The sequence below is a fragment of the Hemitrygon akajei genome, chromosome 8 (genome assembly GCF_048418815.1).
Source record: "Hemitrygon akajei chromosome 8, sHemAka1.3, whole genome shotgun sequence".
Lineage (NCBI taxonomy): Eukaryota > Metazoa > Chordata > Chondrichthyes > Myliobatiformes > Dasyatidae > Hemitrygon > Hemitrygon akajei.
Window position 1 is genome coordinate 5,304,701 of NC_133131.1, and position 23,995 is coordinate 5,328,695.

The following is a 23,995-nucleotide window of genomic DNA, read 5'->3' on the forward strand; positions in this document are numbered from 1 at the left end:
CACTACGGCACAGTACAGGCCCTTCAGCCCTCCATGTTGTGCCGACCCATATAATCCTTAAAAAAAAGTACTGAACCCACACTACCCCATAACCCTCCATTTTTCTTTCATCCATGTGCTTGTCCAAGAGGCTCTTAAATACCCCGAATGTTTTAGCCTCCACCACCATCCCTGGCAAGTCATTCCAGGCACTCACAACCCTCTGTAAAAAAAAAAAAAAACAAGACCAACAAAAAAGAACACCTTACCCCTGATGTCCCCCCCCCCCCCTTAATTTTGTACCTATGCCCTCTGGTGTTTGTTATTGGTGCCCTGGGAAACAGGTACTGACTATCCACCCTATCTATGCCTCTCATAATCTTGTAGACCTCTATCAAGTCCCCTCTCATTCTTCTATGCTCCAAAGAGAAAAGTCCCAGCTCTGCTAACCTTGCTTCATATGACTTGTTCTCCAAGCCAGGCAACATACTGGTAAATCTCCTCTGCACCCTCTCCATAGCTTCCATATCCTTCCTATAATGAGGTGACCAGAATTGAACACGATACTCTAAGTGCGGTCTCACCAGAGATTTGTAGAGTTGCAACATGACCTCTCTACTCTTGAACTCAATCCCCCTGTTAATGAAGCCTAGCAACCCATAGGCCTTCTTAACTACCCTATCAACCTGCGCAGCGATCTTGAGGGATGTATGGATTTGAACCCCAAGGTCCCTTTGTTCATCCACACTCTTAAGTAACTGACCATTAATCCTGTACTCAGTCTTCTGGTTAGTCCTTCCAAAATGCATCACCTCACACTTGTCTGGATTGAACTCCATCTGCCATTTTTCTGCCCAACTCTGCAGCCTAGCTATATCCTTTTGTAACCTTCGACCACCTACAGTTCCATCCACAACTCCTCCAATCTTCGTGTCATCCGCAAACTTACTCACCCATCCTTCTGCCTCTACATCCAGGTCATTTATAAAAATCTCAAATAGCAGGGGTCCCAGGACGGATCCCTACGGCACTCCACTAGTGACCGACCTCCAGGCAGAATACTTACCTTCCACAACTACCCTCTGCTTTCTTCCTTTAAGCCAATTTTTATCCAACCTGCCAAGGTTCCACTTATCCCATGCCTCATGATTTTCTGGATGAGTCTCTCATGAGGGACCTTGTCAAATGCTATGCTAAAGTCCATGTAGACCACATCCACTGCCCTACCCTCATCAATTTCTTTTGTTACCTCTTCAAAAAACTCAATCAGGCTCGTGAGGCACAATCTCCCCTTCACAAAGCCATGTTGACTATCCATGAGTAGACTGTACTTCTCCAAATGCTCATAGATCCTATCCTTAAGAATCCTTTCCAGTAGTTTGCAGACTACTGACGTAAGACTCACTGGGTCTATATAGCTCCCAGGTTTCTTCCTGTTACCTTTTTTAAACAAGGGAACTACATTTGCCATTCTCCAGTCTTCCGGCACTTCCCCTGCAGCCAAAGAGGATTCAAAGATCATAACTAATGCTCCTGCGATCTCTTCTCTCAATTCCCACAACAACCTGGGGTGTATCATATCCAGCCCTGGGGATTTATCAATCTTAATGTTTTTAAGAAGATCCAGCACTTCTCCTTCCTTAATCTCCACATTGTCCAGCACACAGGCCCGCTCTACTTCGACCTCACCCTGATCAAGATCCTTTTCACTTGTGAATACTGAAGCAAAGTATTCATTTAGGACCTCCCCAACCTCCTCCGCCTCCAGGCACATGTTGCCCTCTTTATCCTTTAGCAGTCCCACCTTTGTTCTCGTCATCCTCCTGTTCTTCACATACGCATAGAATGCCTTGAGGTTCTCCTTAATTCTACATGCCAAGGCCTTCTCATGCCCCCTTCGAGCTCTCCTAAGTCCTTTCTGTAGCTCCTTCCTGGCTACCCTATATTTCTCTTAAGCCCCTCCTACTTCCTGCTTCTTATATCTAACATATGCTTCCTTTTTCCTCTTGACGAGTTGCCTCACATGTTTCGTCAGCCATGGTTCCCTTTTCCTACCATTTTTTCCTTGCTTCAGTGGGACAAACCTATCCTGAACCCAGCTCAAGTGGTCCCTAAACTTCTCCCACATTACTTCTGTGTTTTCCCCTTTGAACATCTATTTCCAAATTACCCTCGCTAGTTTCTGCCTCATTCCTTCAAAGTTAGCCCTTCCCCAGTTAAGCACTTTATCATTTTCTCTGATTTTGTCCCTTTCCATAGCTATGCTGAAGCTAAGGGAGTTGTGGTCACTCTCACCAAAATGCTCCCCCCCACCAAGAGGTCTGTCACCTGACCAGGTTCATTACCCAGAACTAGATCCAGCATAGCCTCTCCTCTCGTTGGCTGGTCCACATACTGCGTCAGGAATCCTTCTTGAACACACCTGACAAATTTGGCCCCACCTATCCCCCTTGCACTCACTCAGGAGGTGCCAGTCAATACGAGGGAAGTTGAAATCACCCATAACTACTACCCTGTATTTTCTGCTCCATTCTAAAATCTGCCTGCTTATCTGCTCCTCGGTGGCTCGAGGGCTCTTTGGGGGCCTGCAACCTTGCCCTTTGTTGAGCCATAGAGTCATAGAACATAGAACAGTACAGCATGGGAAAAGGCCCTTCAGCCCATAATATTATGCCGAACCAAATTAGTTTAATTAGCCATTTGCTTACTAATCTCTTCTGCCCATACATTGTCCATGTCCTTCCATTTTCCTCACATTCATACGTAATCTAAATTTCTCTTAAAAATGTCTAATATTTCTTCTTCTACCATCACCCCGTGAAGCACATTCCAGGTACCCACCACTCTCTGTGTGTGGGGTGGGGGATTATGAACTTACTCCCTCTCGCCATGAGTGCATGCATGCCCTCTGTATCAGACTTTTCAACCCTTGGAGAAAGAATGAAAACAGGGCTTTCACCAGACCGAGTCCACTCTGCTCATTGACCATGTTAATTGTATACTAATCCCATTTTATTCTCCTGAATTTAAGCAAGCAATTAGTTTACCAACCTGCATATCTTTGAGATGTATGAGGAAACTGGAGCACCTGGGGGAAAATCACACCATTACAGAGGGACTGGTTGTTGACCTGAGGAAGTAGGTGGGTAGGTGACAAACACAACCATTTCCCCATCAATGGAGCTGGTGGATATTTGGCAGCTTCAAGTTCCTTGGCATCCATATTAACAGCAAGCTCACCTGTTCCCTTTATACTGAAGAGGCGAATAAGAAATGGCATTAGTAATTTTACTTTTTTAAGTGTTTGAGAAGAATCGTCTTGCTTTTACAGATGTGCTAAACAAAGTATTCTGATGGGCTTCATCTCAGCCCGATATGGCAACAGCTTTTCATCCTTTCTCCTTGCCTGCAGTGTTTTCATGTTTATTTGATGCATTCCATGAACTGATGTGTCAAGGTCCTTCTGTACTTCTGATGTTTATTAGTTTCTGCATTTAAAAGATTTTTTTTCTTTTCTTAAGAAATTGACAAATCTGATTTTCCTGCTTTAACTTTGTCTATCAAGTTTTTACTGAGTCTTATTCCATCTAGATCCCTTTGGAGACTCTTTCTCCTCCTGTAGGTTAGCAACATAAATTGTGAATAGCTGGTGCTGTCCCACTGTTGACAGACTGCATACTTATAAATAGTGGGTTTATTTTTACTGTTTTTGATCCTTTAATTAATTCTTATTTAATGCTAATATATTAATCACACCCATGAGCCTACAAGAAGTGGTGGGTAGAGTCCAACCCATCAGAGGTTAAGCTGTTCCTATCATTGAGCACACTTACAAAGAGTGTTGCCACAAGAAAGCAGTCTTCATCATCAAGGACCCCTCAGTATCCAGGACATGCTCTCTTCTCACTACCACCATTGGACAGGAGGTACAGGAGCCTTGGATCTCATACCACTAGGTTGAGGAAAAGTTATTACCTTATGACCATAAGGCTCCTCAACCAGCATGGATAACTACATGGAGGGTTGTTGCAGGAGAGCAGCATCCCATCCATCATCAGGGACCCCCACAACCCAGATTATGCTTTTTTTCTCACTGCTACCATGAGGAAGAAGGTACAGGAGACTTAGACTCACACCACTAGTTACAGGGACAGTTATTACCCCTCAACCATCAGGCTCTTGAACCCTGGGGATAATTTCACTCAGCTTCACTTGTCCCATCATTAAATTGTTCTCACAACCCATGGATTCACTTTCAAGGTCCCTATCTTATGTTCTTGATATTTATCATTTATTGCTTATTTATTTATCATCAATTTTTTTTTGTATTTTTGCAGTTTGTTGTCTTTCGTACACTGGTTGTCTGTCCTGTTGCTGCAGTCTTTCATTGATTCTGTTATGATTATTGGATTTATTTAGTATGCCTGCAAGAAAAGTAATCTCAGGGTTGTACATGGTGACATAGATCTCCTTTGATATTAAATTTACTTTGAACTTCACTCACCTCAACACTGAACTGACTCCACAACCTATGGACTCAATTTCAAGGACTCTACAACTCATGTTCTCAATATTATTTATTTACTTATTTTTATTATTTGCACCATTTGTTTTCTTTTGCATGTTGGTTATTTGTCAGTTCTTGCGATTTATAGTTTTTCATAATTTCTATTGTATTTCTTTATTTTCCTATAAATGCCTGCAAGAAAACTAATCTCAGGATAGTAGATGGTGACCTATACATACTTTGATAATAAATTTCCTTTAAACTTTGAACTTTAAATTTATATGATAACTTTGTAAGTCTGTAGGCAGACAGTGCGAACAGCCATCCGGATTATTCTGACTGTGGAGTATTTTTACAGTCAACATTCCTGACACTATCTATCTGTTTCAGATATTTTACCTGTTTGAATTCACCAGCTGCCTTTGTGGGATTTGTTTCTAAAACATCAGACAGTGTTTCTGAATTACTAGATTAATAAAATAACCAGAATGTTATTGTATCCCACTGTATTGTGGCAATAAGTAAATAAAAATGCTTTAAATTAGGATTTTTTGATATTTAGTGGTTGAATCATTTAGAGGATAACAACGTGGACCCAATTCTGCTGGATCTTCAATGCTGACCACCCACACTCACCCGACAGCTCAGATATAGAGGGCTAAGATGAGAAAATCTACAGATACTGGAAATCCAAGCAACACACACAAAATGCTGGAGGATCTCAGCAGGCCAGGCAGCATCTATGGAAAAGAGTAAACAATCGACGTATTGGGCTGAGGCCCTTCATTAGGACTGGAGAAAATGATGAGAAGTTAGAGCAAGAAGGTGGGAGGAGGGTAAGGAGGGAACACACAAGGTGATGGGTGAAACCGGGAGAGGGGAACGGGCAAAGTAAAGAGCTGGGAAGTTGATTGGTGAAAGAGCTAAAGGGTTGGAGAAGGGAGAGTCTGATAGGAGAGGACAGAAGGCCATGGAAGAAAGGGAAGGGGAGCAGCAGCAGAGGGAAGTGTTGGGCAGGCAGGTAAGGAGATAAGGTGAGAGGTGGAAACAGGAATGGAATGGTAAAGGGGGCAGGCAGTAACCAGAAGTTTGAGAAATTGATGTTCATGCCATCAGGTTGGAGACTATCCAGATGGAATATATAAGGTTTTGCTCTTCCAATCTGAGTGTGGTCTATTGTAGCAGTAGAGGAGGCCATGGACTGACATGTTGGAGTGGGAATGAGTAGTAGAATAGTATAGAGGGCTATTTGGGTTGATCCCCCATACCTGGGAAGTGAGGGGTAGAAAATTTTCAGTGCTGGGTGAACCTTTGCCAGTGTGCTGCAGAACTGGAATATTTTGACAGGCTTTAATCCAGTCAAAGTGAAGTACTTTAACAATTTTTAAATGTTTTTGATATATTAAAAATTAGCCTTATTTGTCATGTGTACATCAAAACATAGGGAAATTTGTTGTTTTGCACCAATGATCGGCACAATTCAAGGATTGTGCTGGGTGTAGCCCACAAATGTCGCTGTACTTTTGGTACCAACATAGCATGCGCACAACTTACTGCCCTATCCCTAGTCTTGGGAAAGTGGGAGGAAACTGGAGCACCTGGAAGAAACCCACACAGTCATGGGGAGAATGTAGAAACTCCTTACAGACAGCAGCAGGAATCAAACTCTGATCAGTGATCACCAACTCGATAAAGCGATTGTCTCACCACTAAGCTACTGGTGCTACTCTGTATTAAGAAATATTTTAAAAGTTGTTGTAAATTGAAAAGATTAATTATTGTAAAATGAAAAATAATGAAATTTAATGAAATACTAACATGCTGATAAGTAATAAAAGAAAATCATGAAATAAAAGTTAAAATAAATTACAACCTTTCAAAACCTTTATCTCTAGGCTGAGAAACTCTATTGAAATGATTGAAGTATTTGATCCTTTGCCAGATTTCACTGTGTAGCATTGGAGAGATGGATTTCCTGATGTAGTGTAGTGTAATGCACAACATGCTGGAGGAACTCAGCAGGTCAGGCAGCATCTAAGGAGCAGAATTAAGCTGTGTGACTGTTGAGTTCCTCCAATAGTTTAAACATGTTACTCTGGGTTTCCAGCGTCTGCAGAATCTCTTGTGTTCCTGACACAATGAAGTCTAGCAATAGAAAGCTAGACTTTCTATTGATTTAATTTGAAATCAAGTGACACAAGATGTACTAGCATCTGCCACTCAATATGTCCTGGATTTACTTTGTGCCTCTATTTGTCCAGGACTTGTGTGGGAGCAGCTGAACAACAGCAATTCCTTTCAGAATTGTTAGCCAAAGCCAATACAACATTTCTCTGGATCTGTTGCCTGTAGGGTCTCTCTTGTGTGAATGTGCCTACCTACATGTGTGGGTTAGTGTGTATGTTAAATGAGCTCCCATATTTCCTTGATTATAATGCTGTGGTTCTGTAAGAGCATGTTTACTGAACAAATATTTGGAAATTTCCACTGACATTTAGAGGTTGTGATTGTGCAAGTATGCAGACACCACAATTCCTGAGAGCTTTCAATGTCATGAGAGTTTTTTTGTAATCATTCACTTATTTTTACAAAATGTTTAATTATGTTTATAGAAACTAGGAGGTTTTTTGAATATGTGAATAATTGTAACTTATTCTCCAGAAAGCAATACTTTAACAAATCTAATATTATTGCAATTAGGGTGTCAAAGGTTATGGAGAGAAGACAGGAGAAAGGGATAATAAATCAGCCATGATGGAATGCCTGTGCACTGGGCTGAATGGCCTAATCTGCTCCTGTGTCTCATGGTCTCATTTTATTTCTGATATTAAACCTGAATATTTAAGTGTAAGCCGTCATCTTGAGTTTCAGCAGAAATTAAGTAGATGCAAATAATTTTAATGCACCACTATTGTAAAATGCAGAAATTTTGGAGGGCAGATGTTATAAAATGGAGTTTAATTGTACAGTTTACTAGTACTAATTCCTTCCTGTGTCACTTAAATTATACTCATATCCTATGAAACTCCATTTTCTATCTAATTGAATTGTATATATTTTCATTCCTGTTATTAGCAATTGCTGTTATTAACAGGAATGCATCTCCTGATTCCCTGAATATTTTGAGTAACTGAACTTCACATCTCTCCCTCTTTGACAGAGAATTCCAAAAATTAATTAGCCTCAAGATGATTTTTTTTTCATCTCTGTCCTAAATAGACAACCTATAAGTAGCCCTTAAATCAGTATCAAGCTAATCCTAATCTGAGTAGGTAGACATTTATTCTGGCAATCTGCACAATTTCATTGGACCATATTATCCATTTAAAGTGCCAGTCTCTCTCATGCTAGACATATATTTGTCAAGTTCTTAAGAATTTTGTACTTTTTAAAGACATTATCTTTTCCTCTTGGAGTCATAGAACACCACAGGACAGAAACAAGCCCTTTGGCCTATCTAGTGTGTGCTGCCTAGTCCCATTGACCTTCACCGGGATCACAGCCCTCCATACCCCTCCCATCCACGTGCTTATACAAACTTCTTTTAAATCTTGGAATCAAACCTGTATCCACCACTTGCACTGGTAGCTCTTTCCACACTCACCACCCTCTGGGTGAGGAAATTCTCCCTCAGGTTCCCCTTAAACATTTTACGTTTCACCCTTAATCATGACCTCTAGTCGTAGTCTTACCCAACCTCAGTGGAAAAAGCCTGTCTCTACCACTCATAATTTTGTATATCTTCCCATGCACCAGCCCACTATCAGAGGAATCAGTCTGGTGAACCTCTGTGGTACTTCTTCCATTGCAAGCATATCCTTCTTTGCACATGAAGACTAGGCCTCTACACCATGTTCCAGATGTGATTTTAACAGAGCCCTATATCATCTAAGTCATTGATACTTACCTACTGCCTGTTATGTCTCTGGTGTTTAAGGCAGCAATGAAGGTCCTCCATCTCTGGTGTTGCTCAGGGCTTCCTTCATTGTGTCAGTAGCTTCCTCTCGGTTTTCACTACTGTCAGTCATGCAAGTCCCAGCTGGAGACTCAGGAATACTGTCACACTCAGATGTAGAAGGATTCTTCAGTGCTGTTCCTGTAACAATTTTGTTTTACTGGTCAGGATTGTTGGCACTGAGCTGAACCCCTGAATCTGGAACCGGTGGACCACTCTTAACTTGTCCTCTATCTTTTGACCTGTTTGGCATAGGTGACCCTACCAAGAGCCAAACCATAAAGCCCTTACTCCAGCCAACATAGTGCTCCAGGTCATTGAGATATGCAAGCCTCCAAACCACGACACGGTTGTAGTCCTCTTGGAGGAAAGTCATTGATTGATGCAGATTGGGAAAACCTGTGACCTGGTGCCCCTCCTTTCTCCCATGGTGCACTCTCCTCTCCTATCAGCTTCCTTTTTCTTCAGCCCTTTATCTTTTCACCTATCACCTCCCGGCTTCTTACTTCATTTCCCCCCCTCCACCCACCTACCTTCCCCCTCACCTGATTTCACCTATCACCTGACAGATGGTGCTTCTTCCCTTCCCCCAAACTTCTCATACTGGTTTCTTCCCCCTTTCTTTCCAATCCTGATAAAGGGTCTCAGCCCAAAATGTTGACTGTTTATTTCCCTTCATAGATGCTGCTCAGTTCCTCAAGCATTTCATCTGTGTTGCTCTGGATTTCCAGTATTTGCAGAATATCTTCAGTTTATTTTTAATCCTCTTCTTTGCCTGTCAACCAACCCTCAGTGTTTAGTCTCCAAAATTGTGCACTTACTTAAATCCTATATGTCCCACATGGGAGACATTGGCACTTTAAGTTGATAAGCTAATCCAATGAAATTGTGCAGGTTGTTTAAATGACGGTTTCTGCAAATTGTGCAGGTTGTTTAAATGACGGTTTCTGCAAATTGTGCAGAATAGTTGTCCACCTACCCTGATTAGCACATCTGCGACTCTTCACGTGATCTCGATCTCCTCATCTGCAGTAGTTCTTCACGTGCTCTTGATCTCCTCGACAACTTTCAATTCCCTGGCCTTGACTGCTTCATTTTCACATGGATGCCGAGTTCTTACATACTTCTATCCCCCATCAAAAAGACCTTTCTTGACAAATGTCATCTCTCATTCTTCTGAATTCCAGTGAGTAGAGACCCAGAGCCATCAAATTCTCCTCATATGATAAGTCTTTAAATCCTGGAATCTTTTTCATGAGCCTCCTTTGAACCCTCTCCAAAGTCAGTGCATCCTTTCTTAGATAAGGGCCCCAAAACTGCTCATAATACTCCATGTGAGGCCTCACCCATAGTGAGCTCGTCAATTACATTAATTTTGTCTCCAACTTCCACCCTACCCTTAAATTCATTTGGTCCATTTCTGATACCTATTTCTCCTTTCTTGATCTGTCTGTTTTGGAGACTGACTGTCTGCTGACATCTTAATATAAACCTGATTCCCACGGCTGTCTTGACTGTATCTCTTTCTATCCTGTTACCTGTAAAAATGCTTTTCCCTTTTTTCAGTTCATTTATTTCCACTGTATCTGTTCCCAGGATGAGGCTTTCTGTTCCAGAACATCAGAGATGCTCTCCATCTGCAAAGAAAGGAGATTCCCTTCTTCCACCATTGATGTTGCCCTCACCTGCATCTCTTCCATTTCCTGGACATCCGCGCTAACCCATAGTCCCACTGTCTTAACAGTAATATAATTTCTCATGTGCTTACCTACCACCCCCGGAGCCTCCACATCTAGCACATCATTCTTCGCAACTTCTGCCATCTTCAATGGGATCCTACTGTCAAACACATCTTTACTTCCCCCCACTTTCTGCTTTCTGCAGGGATTGCTCCATCTGTGATTCTCTTGTTCATTCGTCCCTTCCCACAAATCTCCCTCCTGGCACATATCCCTGCAAGTATTGAATTGAATTGACTTCATTTCTTACATCCTTCACATAGATGAGGAGTAAAAATCTTTACGTTATGTCTCTGTCTAAATGTGCAATGTGCAATTTATAGTAATTTGTAGTGAACAGTATGTAGAACAGGACAGTTAATATAACAGAGATACAATTGTATTAGCAAGAATTAATCAGTCTGATGGCCTGGTGAAAGAAGCTATCCCGGAGCCTGTTGATCCTAGCTCAAATAATAATGAGGCAACCTACAGAGACATCACCCTGACACAGTGGTGTCAAGAAAACAACCTCTCCCTCAATTACAAGAGAGAGAAATGCTACACCTACTCATTCACCTCCTTCCTCATTTCCATTCAGGGCCCCAAACAGCCTTTTCAGGTGAGGCAACACTTCACCTGTGAATCTGTCGGGGGGGGGGGGGGGGTCATCTGTTACATCCGATGTGGCCTCCTCAGCATCGGTGATACCAGACTTAATTTGGGGACCACTTTGTCGAGCACCTCTGTTCCATCCGCCAAAACTGGAATTTCCCAGTGGACAACCATTTTAATTTCTATCCCTATTCCCATTCCAGCATGTTGATCTGTGGCCTCCTCTTCTGCCATGATGAGGCTTCTCTTAGCGTGGAGGAGAAACACCTCATATTCCAGCCTCTAACCTGATGGCATGAACATCAATTTCTCCTTCTGGCAATTGTTCTTTTTTTTTTCTTTTCCCCTCCTCCTCCTTCCATTCCCCACTCTGGCCTCTTACCTCTTCTCCTCACCTGCCTAATCACCTGGCTTCACCAATCACCTTCTATTTATCCTCTTCCTCCCCCCCCCCCATGTTTTTTTTCTAGCATCTTCCTCCTTCCTTCCCCATCCTGCAGAAAGGTCACGGCTTGAAACATCGACTATTTATTCATTTTTATAGATGCTGTCTGACCTGCTCAGTTCTTCTAGCATTTTGTGTTTGTTGCTCTGGATTTATCAGCAATCTGCAAAATCTCTTGTGTTTCTCATTAGGGCTACCGGCCTTAAATTGATGCTGATCTGGAGCCAGCTGCAGCAAATCCCATCTCCTTGATGTTTGTTCACTAGTTTCTTCCAGTTATCTTCTAACAGGTCCTTTCTGCCCGAACTGTTTAGCAACCCAGCTATTTCAACCTAGCCTGATTGATTGGTTGTCTTGCCTTATCACAAAGCAATTTACAACAACCAGTTACCTTACTAACTGATATGTCTTTGGACTGTGGGAGGAAACTGGAGCACCCAGAGGAAACACACATTCATCATGAGAAGGATTTACAACTTCTTACAGACAGCATTGGAATTGGACTTCAAACTCCACTGCCTCGAGCTGTAATAGCGTCCTGCTAACCACTGTGCTACCGTGGTGCTTTCATGTTTTTTTAGAAGTGTTTTTTGATGCTTTGTTATACATTATTGATGTTTTCACCCTGCCTGACCATATGTATGCTGCAGGGATGTGCAGGGAATATGGAGCATATGGATGCATAATTCTGCTGGTTTTCCCAAATCCAGATGTTTATCTGCAAGGTGGACAGCTTTACTGACAAATCAAATACATCTTTAAGAAAAATTTTAATGGCAAAACAGTGCAAATCAGCTGTATCTTTCTGCAAAAATATTAATCCATCATTAATCTTTTAACACCCCAATGAACACGTTTTAAAAATTTTTTTTGTCCCTGGGGAGTAATTATTATAGCAGCTTGGTTCTTTTCTGGGCGTTTTATGGAAATAAGGCAACAGGCATTGGAGGCTTTTCAGGCACTAATTGTTTAAAGCTGTTTGTTTGCAAGGTTAATGTCCCTTCGAGGTAAAATATTTTTCATGCTGCAGCTGACTCTACAGCACTAAAACGCTCGCAGTGTTTCCAGTTGCTCTTTCATACTTAGTCAACCCACCCCCAGCTAATTTTTCTTTCCCTTGCATGTTGCCATTTGATCTCTATGTATTTTGGTTTTGCTTTCCTCTTTTTTTTAGTGGACCACAGAAAAGATTGCCCTGTTTTCATTTATTTTTGGAAATATTTATATCATGACTTGATTACAGGCTTAGAGTTGTAATTCCATTAACACACTTCCTGTCCCTAAACTGCATCTTCTTGTGACTAATGGGTGGGTGGCAGATTGCGGGAGAGGGAACTGGCAGACAACTGAAGCAATGACGTGTGTTGATGAAATTCCCCCTTTGTTCTGATCTTTTTCTTTCTCTCTCTGCTTTTCTTTGCAGGTCTTCATAAAATCGATAATTTTGCCGACAAAAGGCCGCTTCTTGGTGTGTGCAAAAGCACAGGATCAGCGGGGTGAGAGGAAACATGTTTGTCAAAAATGTAAACCAGATGCGGCGTAGTTGGGATGGGGGTGGGAGGGTGGAAAGAATTTTCCTTCTCCAGCAGCAGCACTTGCAAACGTAGAAGAATAAAATGTGCATCACGCCAATGAGCATTTGATGGCACTAAGTCATATTCGCTGGAGTTTAGGAGAATGGGGGGGGGGGATCTCATTAAAACCTATCAAATATTGAAAGGCCTAGATAGAGCGTATGTTTCCTATAGTGGGAGAGTCTAGGACCAGAGGGCATAACCTCAGAATAGAGGGACTTTGAAATAGACATGAGGAGAAATTTCTTTAACCAAAGGATGGTGAATCTGTGGAAGTCATTGCTGTGGAGGCCAAGCTATTGGGTATATTTCAAGCAGAGTTTGATAGGTTCTTGATTAGTAAGGGTGCCTATGGGGAGAAGGCAGAAGAATGGGGTTGAGGGGGATAATAAATCAGCCATGATAGAATCATGGAGCAGTCTTGGTGGGTCGGATGGCCTAATTCTACTCCTATGTCTCATGGTCTTATGTAGACTATGGGTGAGAGCAGTTGTACTGAACTATTAGCTCTTGTAGTTAGTAAGACATGCAAGTACCTTTTTTTTTTGCGATCAGAGTAGCTTATTTGTCACATTACATTGAAACATACAGTGAAATGGGTTCTTTGCTTCAATGACCAACACGGTTTGAAGATGTGCTGGGGGCATCCTGCAAGTGTTGCGCAATCCTCAGTGTCAACAAGACAAAGGAGATGGTTATCGACTTTCGGAAAACAGACATCATTCACACCCCTCTTCACATGGGCAGCACAGCAGTGGAAGCTAAGAGCAGTTTCAAACTCCTGGGAGTGCACATTTTACACAACCTTTTATGGTCCCAGAACACATCCTCCACAATCAAGAAAGCTCACCAAGCCTCTACTTTCTGAAGTGGCTTAAGAGAGTTGAACTAGTAAATCTATGACCTTCAAGTGAAATTGAGAGCATCTTCAGTGTATTACAGTGCGGTACAGAAACTGCTCTGCAATGGACAGGATGGCTCTATAATGGGTAGTTAAAACTGCCCATTGCATCACTGTCATTAGTCTACCTGCTATCAAAATATACAGAAAGATTCAGGGAAAAGGCAACAATATCATGAAGATTCCCACTTGCCCTGCTGGTGGACTACTTATCCCACACCCATCAGGGAAGTGGATATGCAGTGTCCATCCCAGGACTACTAGACTTAAAAACAGTTACTTCCCCCAAGCTGTCGGGCTGAATAGCACCTCCTCCCACAAACCCACCCCACCACACCCTCCAACATTACTACTTTATCCTTTCCTCTATCCACCTTATGTACAGACACTCCTGTACCTAGTGTCACTTTACGTACATACAATCAGTCTGTGTATATGCGATGATCATATGTATTTATATTTATTGCTCTTTTTATTATGTTCTTTATGCTTATTGTGTTTTTTTTATGCTGCATCAGATCCAAAGTAACAATCGTTTTGTTCTCCTTTGTACTGACAAATGACAATAAGCAATATTGAATCTTGAATGTTCTGGCACCAACATAGCATGCCCACAACCCACTAACCTTAACCTGTACTGTACATCTTTGGAATGTAGGAGGAAACTGGAGCACCCAGAGGAAACCCACACGGTCATGAGGAGAATGTACAATCTCCTTATAGACAGCGGTGAGAATTGAACCCAGATCTTACAACTGACACTGTAACGTGTGATGCTGCCATGCCACTGGTACAGTCAGGGATTCACACGAGCAAATACTTAATGATTTTTGTGAGTGAAGTTAAAGCCAGATTTTATTTTGTACATTTTTTCCAGTGATTCCTCTGTATAACAATTTACTAGAAATTTTAATTATTTTGTGTAATTTCATGAATGAAGGAGGAGACATGTGATTCTGTTGGAATTAAAAGTACGTAACAAATAGGCCTATCTAGCCATTCAGTAAAAGCATGAAATGTGCTTGACCTCCAGTATCATCACTGTTCCTTCTAAGCTGCACATAAAATGCACATAGACTTTGTTGCCGCCGAGCTGGAATTTTCTTTTATATAATGTTAATATAATTTTGAAATTATGCTAATATAATTGTGAAATACCCTGCAATTAATTGTGCTAATGAGTATAATCCATACATTTTCTAAATAATAATTGTATCATTAACATTTTTAGATTTAGAGCTTTTAAATTTTAGAGCTTCAATGTAGTTACATTGTCAGTGTTTCAAGTTACAACACTGCTACAAATTGTAACAATAAACACTGAATGGAAGTCGGTAGCTCGTTGTTAATAAATCGCCTGCCTGCTGAAAGTTGACGCTATCTAGTTAAAATATTTTACTTTTGCCATTGTGCCTCTCAGTTGTTTTGACTGCCTGACATCACTTAGTTGTGTTGTAAGTTGTGGTTTGTGTTTGATGTGCATATTACAAAAAAATCATATAAAGTCCCCTGCATTTTTAGGCCATATACAAATTTCCTGCTCAGACTAATGGTTGGTCTGCACAGCTGTAAAAAAAAAGAGTTAAGGATCTCCATATCCTTTCAAACTTATGTTCATCTGTAACAGTGACTAAACCTGCCAACCTCTTCGGTGTTGAGAATCCATTTGCAGACCTCTAAATAAGTAATTTAGCATCATCTCAATTTGAAATAGCGGCCATCATCAGTCCTGAAATAATGGATTCATTTTTGTTTGATTATTTTCTTGACAAGATAAATCACAAGACCAGGATAAAATATATTTTGGGTTGTGAAGCCAATCTGTTCATTATTTTATTTCCTTTCTGCCTGCTGGTGGGTGCCAAATCCTGGAGATTTACTGATGCTGTATCATTGTTTACAATAGAGAAAAAGGAATGAATAAACAGAGGTTAGTTGGCCAAATTTAACTGATGGGCAAAGTATTGTGGGTGGGGGGGAACATACAGGTTCAAAATTAATATTCAAAATCAGGATTTTTTTTAAGGGGACTACTGTGTCTCATGAACTTGAATGAAATTTTTGGGGAGGCAGTGTGGTGTTTGAGATGGGATATTTGATAGTGTGCAAATGGATACTAATAACAGATCAGAATCAGGTTTATTATCACTGGCTTACAGTATGTTATGAAACTTGTTTTATGGCAAGAGTATAAGGACAAGACGTAAACATTACTGTAAGTTAGAAAAATGCTGTAAATAAATAGTGCAAAAGAGGAATAACAATGGAGTGTTCATGGACGTTCAGAAATCTGATGGTGGTGAGGAAGAAGCTGTTCCTAAAATATTCAGTGGGCATTTTCATGCTCCAGTACCTCCTCCTGGATAGTAGTAAAGAGAAGACGGAATGTCCTGGATGGTGAGGGTCTTTAATGATGGATGCCACTTTATTGAGGCACCACCTTTTGAAGATGTTGGGGGAGTTTGTGCCCGTGAAGGAGCTGGAAAAGTCTATAACCCTCTAAAGCCTCTTTTGATTCCTGTGCATTGGAGCCTCCATAGCAGGTGGTGATGTAACCAGTCGGAATGCTCTCCATGGTGAATCTGTAGAAATTTGCTAGAGCCTTTGGTGACATACCAAATCCCCTCAGATGAAGTATAGCTGCTGGCATGCCTTCTTCATGGTTGCATCAGTGTGCTGGACCCTGGATAGATCCTCTGATATGTTGATGCCCTGGAACTTGAGGGTGCTCACCTTTTCCATCGCTGTCCCTTCAATGTAGACTTGTGTGTGTTCTTCTGACTTCCCCTTCCCACAGTTAATTCCTTAGTTTTGCTGATGTTGAGTGCAAAGTTGTAGTTGCGATACCACTCTTCCAGCCGATCTTTCTTGCTTCTTATCACCATCTGATATTCTGCCAATAACCGTGGGGGCATTGGTGAACTTATGGATGCTGTTTGACTGTACCTAGCCTCAAAAGTCATGAGCGTAGAGAGCGTGGAGTAGAGGGCTAAGCATGCATCCTTGAGGTGCCTCTATGTTGATTATTAGGGAGGAGGAGATGTTATTACAGAGTTGCACTGACTCTGGTCTCCTAATGTGGAAGTTGAGGATTCGGGTGTAGATGGAGGTGCAAAGGCCCAGGTTTTGAAGCTTGTTGAGATAATAGTGAGGGGATGATGGTGTTAAATGCTGGACTTTAATTGATAAAACAGCAGCCTGGCGTATGTATTGTTGTTGTCCATATTCTCCAAGGTCGAGTGAAGAGCCAGTGAGATTGTGTCTGCTGTGGACCTACTGTGGTGGTAGGTGAATTGCAGTGGGTCCTTGCTCAGGGAGGAGTTAATTTTAACCATGACCAGCCTCTCAAAGCATTTCATTAGGTACTGTAAGTGTGAGTGCTACTTGGTGATAGTTGTTGAGGAAGCACATCCTGTTCTTGGGCACTGAAATAATTGATGCCCATTTGGAAAAATTGAAAACTGCATGGCTGGCTTTGCAAGTTTGCCTCAGATGATTACCTTTTATTTCCAGTTGTACGTACAGCAGATTAGGCAACATCCATGGAGAAAGAGAGAGACAGGATTAATGTTTTTCATCAAAAACATTTCATCAGCACACATTGTTACTCCTTGTTCAAGGAGGGAATGACAAGGTTAGTGCATTGGGAATCTGACCTTCTACTGGTGTGCTGGTAAAAATTCTAGATTTATACACAGTGCAGATACCATGCTTAAATCCACAGTATATTACTTATTTTAGTACAATGCTTTTTTGTGTCTATTATTTTGCTGTGCAAAGTAATGCTGAATTTTGATGAAGCTCACTTGCAGTTTCATAATTGAGGCACCGTAGTGTAGTGGTTAACACAACACTATTACAGTGCCAGTGACTCACCACTTGGAATTTGTACATTCTCCCTGTAACTGCATCACAGTGCTCTGGTTTCCTCCCACATTCTAAAGATGCATGGATAGGGTTAGTGAGTTTTGGGCATGCTATGTTGGTACTGCTTGCAGGTTGTCCCCTGCATCCTCGGACTGTGTTGGTTGTTGATGCAAAACAATCCACTTTGCTCTATGTTTTGATGTACGTGAAATGAAGTGGATAAGTCTCCGGGTCCTGACAGGGTATTCCCGAGGACCTTGAGGGCAGTTAGTGTAGAAATAGCAGGGGCTCTGACAGAAATATTTCAAATGTCATTAGAAACGGGGATGGTGCCGGAGGATTGGCGTATTGCTCATGTGGTTCCATTGTTTAAAAAGGGTCCTAAGAGTAAACCTAACAATTATAGGCCTGTAAATTTGACTTTAGTGGTGAGTAAATTAATGGAAAGTATTCTTAGAGATGGTATATATAAGTATCTGGATAGACAGGGTATGATTAGAAACAGTCAACATGGATTTGTGCATGGAAGGTCATGTTTGACAAATCTTATTGAATTTTTTGAAGAGGTTACTAGGAAAGTTGAGGAGGGTAAAGCAGTGGATGTTGTCTATGTGGACTTCAGTAAGGCCTTTGACAAGGTTCCACATGGAGGGTTAGTTAGGAAGGTTCAATCGTTAGGTATTAATATTGAAGTAGTAAAATGGATTCAACAGTGGCTGGATGGGAGATGCCAGAGAGTAGTGGTGGAAAACTGTTTGTCAGGTTGGAGGCCGGTGACTAGTGGTGTGCCTCAGGGATCTGTACTGGGTCCAATGTTGTTTGTCATATACATTAATGATCTGGATGATGGGGTGGTAAATTGGATTAGTAAGTATGCAGATGATACTAAGGTAGGTGGCGTTGTGGATAATGAAGTAGGTTTTCAAAGCTTGCAGAGAGATTTAGGCCAGTTAGAAGAGTGAGCTGAAAGATGGCAGATGGAGTTTAATGCTGATAAGTGTGAGGTGCTACATTTTGGTAGGACTAATCAAAATAGGACATACATGGTAAATGGTAGGGCATTGAGGAATGCAGTAGAACAGAGTGATCTAGGAATAAAGGTGGATTTCATGTGGATAGGGTGGTGAAGAAAGCTTTTGGTATGCTGGCCTTTATAAATCAGAGCATTGAGTATAGGAGTTGGGATATAATGTTAAAATTGTACAAGGCATTGGTGAGGCCAAATTTGGAGTATTGTGTACAGTTCTGGCACTGAATTATAGGAAAGATGTCAACAAAATAGAGAGGGTACAGAGGAGATTTACTAGAATGTTACCTGGGTTTCAGCATCTAAGTTACAGAGAAAGGTTCAACAAGTCTTTATTCTTTGGAGCGTAGAAGGTTGAGGGGGGACTTGATAGAGGTATTTAAAATTATGAGGGGGATATGTAGAGTTGACGTGGATAGGCTTTTTCCACTGAGAGTAGGGGAGTTTCAAACAAGAGGACATGAGTTGAGAGTTGGGGGCAAAAGTTTAGGGGTAACACGAGGGGGAACTTCTTTACTCAGAGAGTGGTAGCTGTGTGGAATGAGCTTCCAGTAGAAGTGGTAGAGGCAGGTTCGATTTTGTCATTTAAAGTGAAATTGGATAGGTATATGGACAGGAAGGGAATGGAGGGTTATGGGCTGAGTGCAGGTAGGTGGGATTAGGTGAGAGTAAGTGTTCGGCACGGACTAGAAGGGCCAAGATGGCCTGTTTCCGTGCTGTAATTGTTACATGGTTAATCTATGAAAACATCTTCTTTTGGGAATTATGTTCCATAAACTGTCAGAATTGCAAGCAGTGATAACAAATTATATACTTTGGGAGAAAGTGTTATTTATACTGAATCCTGCATACTATTAGCATTGCTATAACCACACAGAGGAAAATGTACTTTTAGGAAGCTGAGTTATTTTTCTCATCATCAAGGTACTTGACCAATTTTAGATGAAAGGAATTCTAGCAGAATTGTGATCAAAGGAAAACTCTTCTGTGGCTGGAGTAATGTTGGGCGTACCAAATCATGGTTATGGTTGTCAGAGACCATTCATAGCATCCTCAGGACATAACTGCTGAAGTTCTTGAGGATAATTCCTTGTAATTTTAGGAGGGATCCTTTCTTCATAATTCTATAGTGTTCATTCGTAACTCTGGGTAATGAAAATAGTCCTGGCCAATGTTACTAAAATGGAATGGCTGATCACTTACTTCCTTGCTGTCTGTGAGACGTTGAGTTAATTGCTTACTCTATCTCATATATAGAGATGCTTACATTGATTGAAAGTGAAATTGATTCAAATTACAAAATTTTATAGATAGAGTGGACATAGAGAGTATGTTTCGAAGACTGGGGGAACCTAGGACCAGAGAATTGATTCAGGTGTTGAGCCAGATCCCCTGTACCTATAAGGGGCCAAAGGAGAGTATGTTTGTGAGTCTGTTGCTGCTGTAGCCATCTACTTCAAGGTTCAACTTGTTCTGCATTCAGAGATGCACTTCTGCACACCACTGTTGTAATGTGTGGTTATTTGAGGTATTGTCTCCTTCCTGTCAGCTTGAACCAGTCTGGCCTTTCTCCTCTAACTTATTAACAAGGTAATTTTGCCCACAGAACTGCCACTCACTGGATTTTTTCTTTTGTTTCTTGCACCATTTTCTGTAAAATATAGAGACTGTTGTGTGTAAAAATCCCAGGAGATTAGCAGTTCTGAGGTACTGAAACCACCCCATCTGGCACTCCATCTTTGACCATTCCATGGTCAAAGGCACTTAGATTACATTTCTTCCCAATTCATTTATTTCACCTGAACAGTATCTGAACCTCTTAACCACATCTGTATGCTTTTATGCATTGAGTTACAGCCACATGATTGGTTGGTTAGATATTTGCATTAACGAGTAGTGTTACCTAATAAGGTGGCCATTATCTCACTGACAGTAGTGAGAAATCGTGGATACAGTTTGTACATGTACTCTGTATTTTTAAGAATAAAAAGAAAGCATATTAAATTATTTCTTATAGCATTTTGAAAATGTTTCAAAGTGCTTTAGGTGTAACTACAATAGCTATGTTGTATTCAGCATTCTCCCAGTGTTATCAGATTCAGATGACATTAATCCATTTGTGGGGGTGTTGGTTGAAGTAGGAATGCTTTTTGAAATACCAGGAACAGTGTAGGATTTTTATTTGAATGTTTAAAGATACATCCATAAGTTGACATTTCTGATAGTACGTCCATTCTCCAATAGGTGTGGAATGCTGATATGGATAAGTTTAATTGTCATTCAGCCATACATGAATACACATGGATACAGCCAAATGAAATAGCGTTACTGTGGGGCCAAGGTGCAAAACACGTTACCAACAGGCACGCACAGCACAAGGCACATATAGGATAGCAGTTTTTAAAAAAACCACTTGCCCGAGTCCATGAATGTTGCAGCAGTCTGTAGTCAAAAACAATGCACTTTGTCTTCTGCTGGGTGAACACCGGGGGCCAGCACTGACTCCAGCAGGGATGCTGCTTCACACCACCTCTGACTCTGACACCTTGCCCTGGGTGGCTGCAAATAGGCAACACCGCAGCATGAGTCATAGTCCTCGCTATGACCGAGGCCATGCTACTCCCTCACCATCTGCCAATAAACCAATGAATTGGACTTGCAGCATTCCACGCCACCATTGTCCAACAGGATCTTGCGATCACAAGAAAAGTGACTAAGACAGTCACTCGCTGTTAGACTCCAGAGCTTCTTTGTGCACCAACACTGAGGCAGCCCCACTATCTGTACCATGTCTAGCTCCTTCAGTTTGTCTGCTGATGAGCATCTCGCTGACCTGCAGTATTGTAAGTTCTTGAAATTGTAAAAAATCCCTTTTCAAAAACACAATATCACTTTTGTAGAAGTTGAGTGCACCACCATCTTACTCCATGTCACCACATAAAGTGCTGAAGTAAGAACAGATGATGCTGGACACAGTCAGCAGGTCAGGGAGCATCTGTGGAAAGAGAAACCACATTGATGGTTCTGGTCCAAGATCCTTCATCAGAATAGGAAAGGTTCTGGGATTAAATCCATGACAAAGATATTTTGTTAGGGTATTTGGAATAAGTAATCTTTTCTAGCTTCACACAATGGAGGAGTGAAAAGTGAAAAACAATAGCAGAGGTTACTGAACTGGTAATATTAGGTTAATTTTAAAATGAGACACAGAAAACATCGAGTTGAGGCCTTTGGTGCTAACAGAACAATGAAGAATAGGAGAACAGGTACATAGGTATGGGGAAAATACACTGAAGTTGTGGGGTTCAAGGGCTGGGAGATGTCTGATCAGGATGCCAGTCATTTTGAAGGGTCCCGGTCTGAAATGTCAACTGTTTATTCCTGTCATAGATGCTGTCTGACCTGATAGTTTCTCCAGCATTTTGTGTTTATTACTTTGAGTTTCCACCATCAGCAGAATTTCGTGATTTTAATGCTGAACGATGCATGCTAAGGGGCAAGGTTAGCGGAAGCTGCACGCTCACCCCATCAGCCTGCCCTTCTAGTCCTTTTCTTTCTCCTGTGCTTACTTGTTCTTCCCTTTAAGTTCTTCAGTGAATTTAATCTGAACTACATTTTGTGGCTGCAAGTTCTACAGGCTCACATCTCGCTGGCTGAAAAGATTCACCCTGAATTTCATATTGTATTTGTTGGCACACTCTAAAGATGTTGAGTTGAGAAATTACAAACTATGGGTCTAAAAAGATTTGTGTTAGGGTTGATGTCCATGTCCCAGAACTTCACCGCATGAGTTCCTCAAGACAGTGCCCTAGACATAACCATCCTCAGCTATTTCATCACTTCCTTCCATCAAAAGGCCAGAAGTTGAGAGATTTGTTCAAGGGATCAAGGGGTCAAGAGATATGGGGAGAGGGCAGGAACAGGGTACTGATTGTGTATGATCAGCCATGATCACAGTGAATGGTGGTGCTGGCTAGAAGGGCCGAATGGCCTATTCCTGCACCTATTGTCTATTGTTGATGATTGCACAATGTATATTTCCATTTGTAGCTCCTCAGCATAAGAAGCAGCCCAAGCCTATAGCAGGACTGGGACAGCAGATACCAGATAACTATTGCACCGTATAAGTACCAGCCAGTGACTATTTCCAACAAGAGAGTGTCTAACCATTTACCATTGACATTCATTGAGTTCCCCCACTGTTTATATCCCAGGAGTGACCATTGACCAAAAATTTAATAGCCCCAACCATGTAAATACAGTGGCTGCAAGAACAGATCGGAGGTGGGATACCTTTGGTGAGTTTCTCAGCTTCTGCCATCCCAAGATCATACATCATGTATAGGGCATGTCAGGTGTGTGAAAGAAGCTCTCCACTTGGATGAATGCAGAACCAACATCTCGCAGGATGTCAGTACCATCAAGGATGAAGCAGCCAAGTTCATTGACATCCCAGCAGCCATCCTAAATATTCACTCCCTATTCCACAAGTGCACATTGGATTCAGTGTGTACAACCTGTAAAATCCACTACAATTTTTTTGACAACACCTTGCATGACTTCTATGACAGAGGCAGCAGGTGGATCAGAACACCGATACTTGCAAGTTCCTCTCCAAGCTGCACGCCATCTGGAGTTGGAATTGTAACACTGGTCAGTCTTTGTCACTGGGTCTAAATCTTAGAAATCCCTACAGTAGTACAGTGCAAACATGCATTAGGGTTAGCATCTTCTCTAGGGCATTTAGGGATGGTTAAGAAAAACTGATCTTGAAAATGAATCAAAAAGAAATCTGAAGCACATGATATTGCAGAGTCTGCTAAGAAAATAAACAAAGTTTAATGTTTTATTTAGAAATAAAGGCAAAGTAAAGGTTCACAAATTTCATTTGAGCATTTTAGCCTAAATTCTAATGTCTTGACATATTTTACAACGTGAAGAAATTTTACCCAGTGCTATTATTGCAATCTGATTTTTTCACCATTACTTTGATATTAATTTAGACCGCAGATATTTCATTTCTCAAGTGTATGTACTTGGATAATTGAATGCAGCATAGTAAATTGATATGATTGTTACAAAAGCATAAAAGATGTTGATTTTATAAATAGAAGCATTGTGTAAAGAGGCAAGGAAGTTATGCAAAGTGCTTATATGCCATTATTAAGGTTTAGTTACAGTACTGGGTCCAATTCTGGACCTTGTACTTCAGGAGAGACATCAAGGCCTTGCAATGATAGAAACACATAAGAAGAGATTTATTAGAATGGAACTCACAATGAAGCAGTTCTGATCTGCATAAACAATAAAGAATCCATCTGCCAATATATGATTTAACTGAAATGCCAGAATTATGGATGGTTTGGACATAGATAAGGATAAAACTCTTTCCTTTGGCAAGATAGTC

At 41.2% G+C, this 23,995-nt stretch overlaps 1 protein-coding gene across 5 annotated transcripts in view; it reads left to right on the top strand.

The window, feature by feature from the left end:
• bcas3 (BCAS3 microtubule associated cell migration factor) overlaps positions 1-23,995 on the top strand; it is a 928,098-nt gene that overhangs the window by 91,690 nt on the left and 812,413 nt on the right. For all 5 annotated transcript variants that reach the window (XM_073053122.1, XM_073053127.1, XM_073053125.1 and 2 more), the window contains exon 7: positions 12,643-12,715. In XM_073053122.1, coding sequence (XP_072909223.1) covers positions 12,643-12,715 — 73 coding nt within the window. The remainder of the gene's footprint in view (positions 1-12,642; positions 12,716-23,995) is intronic.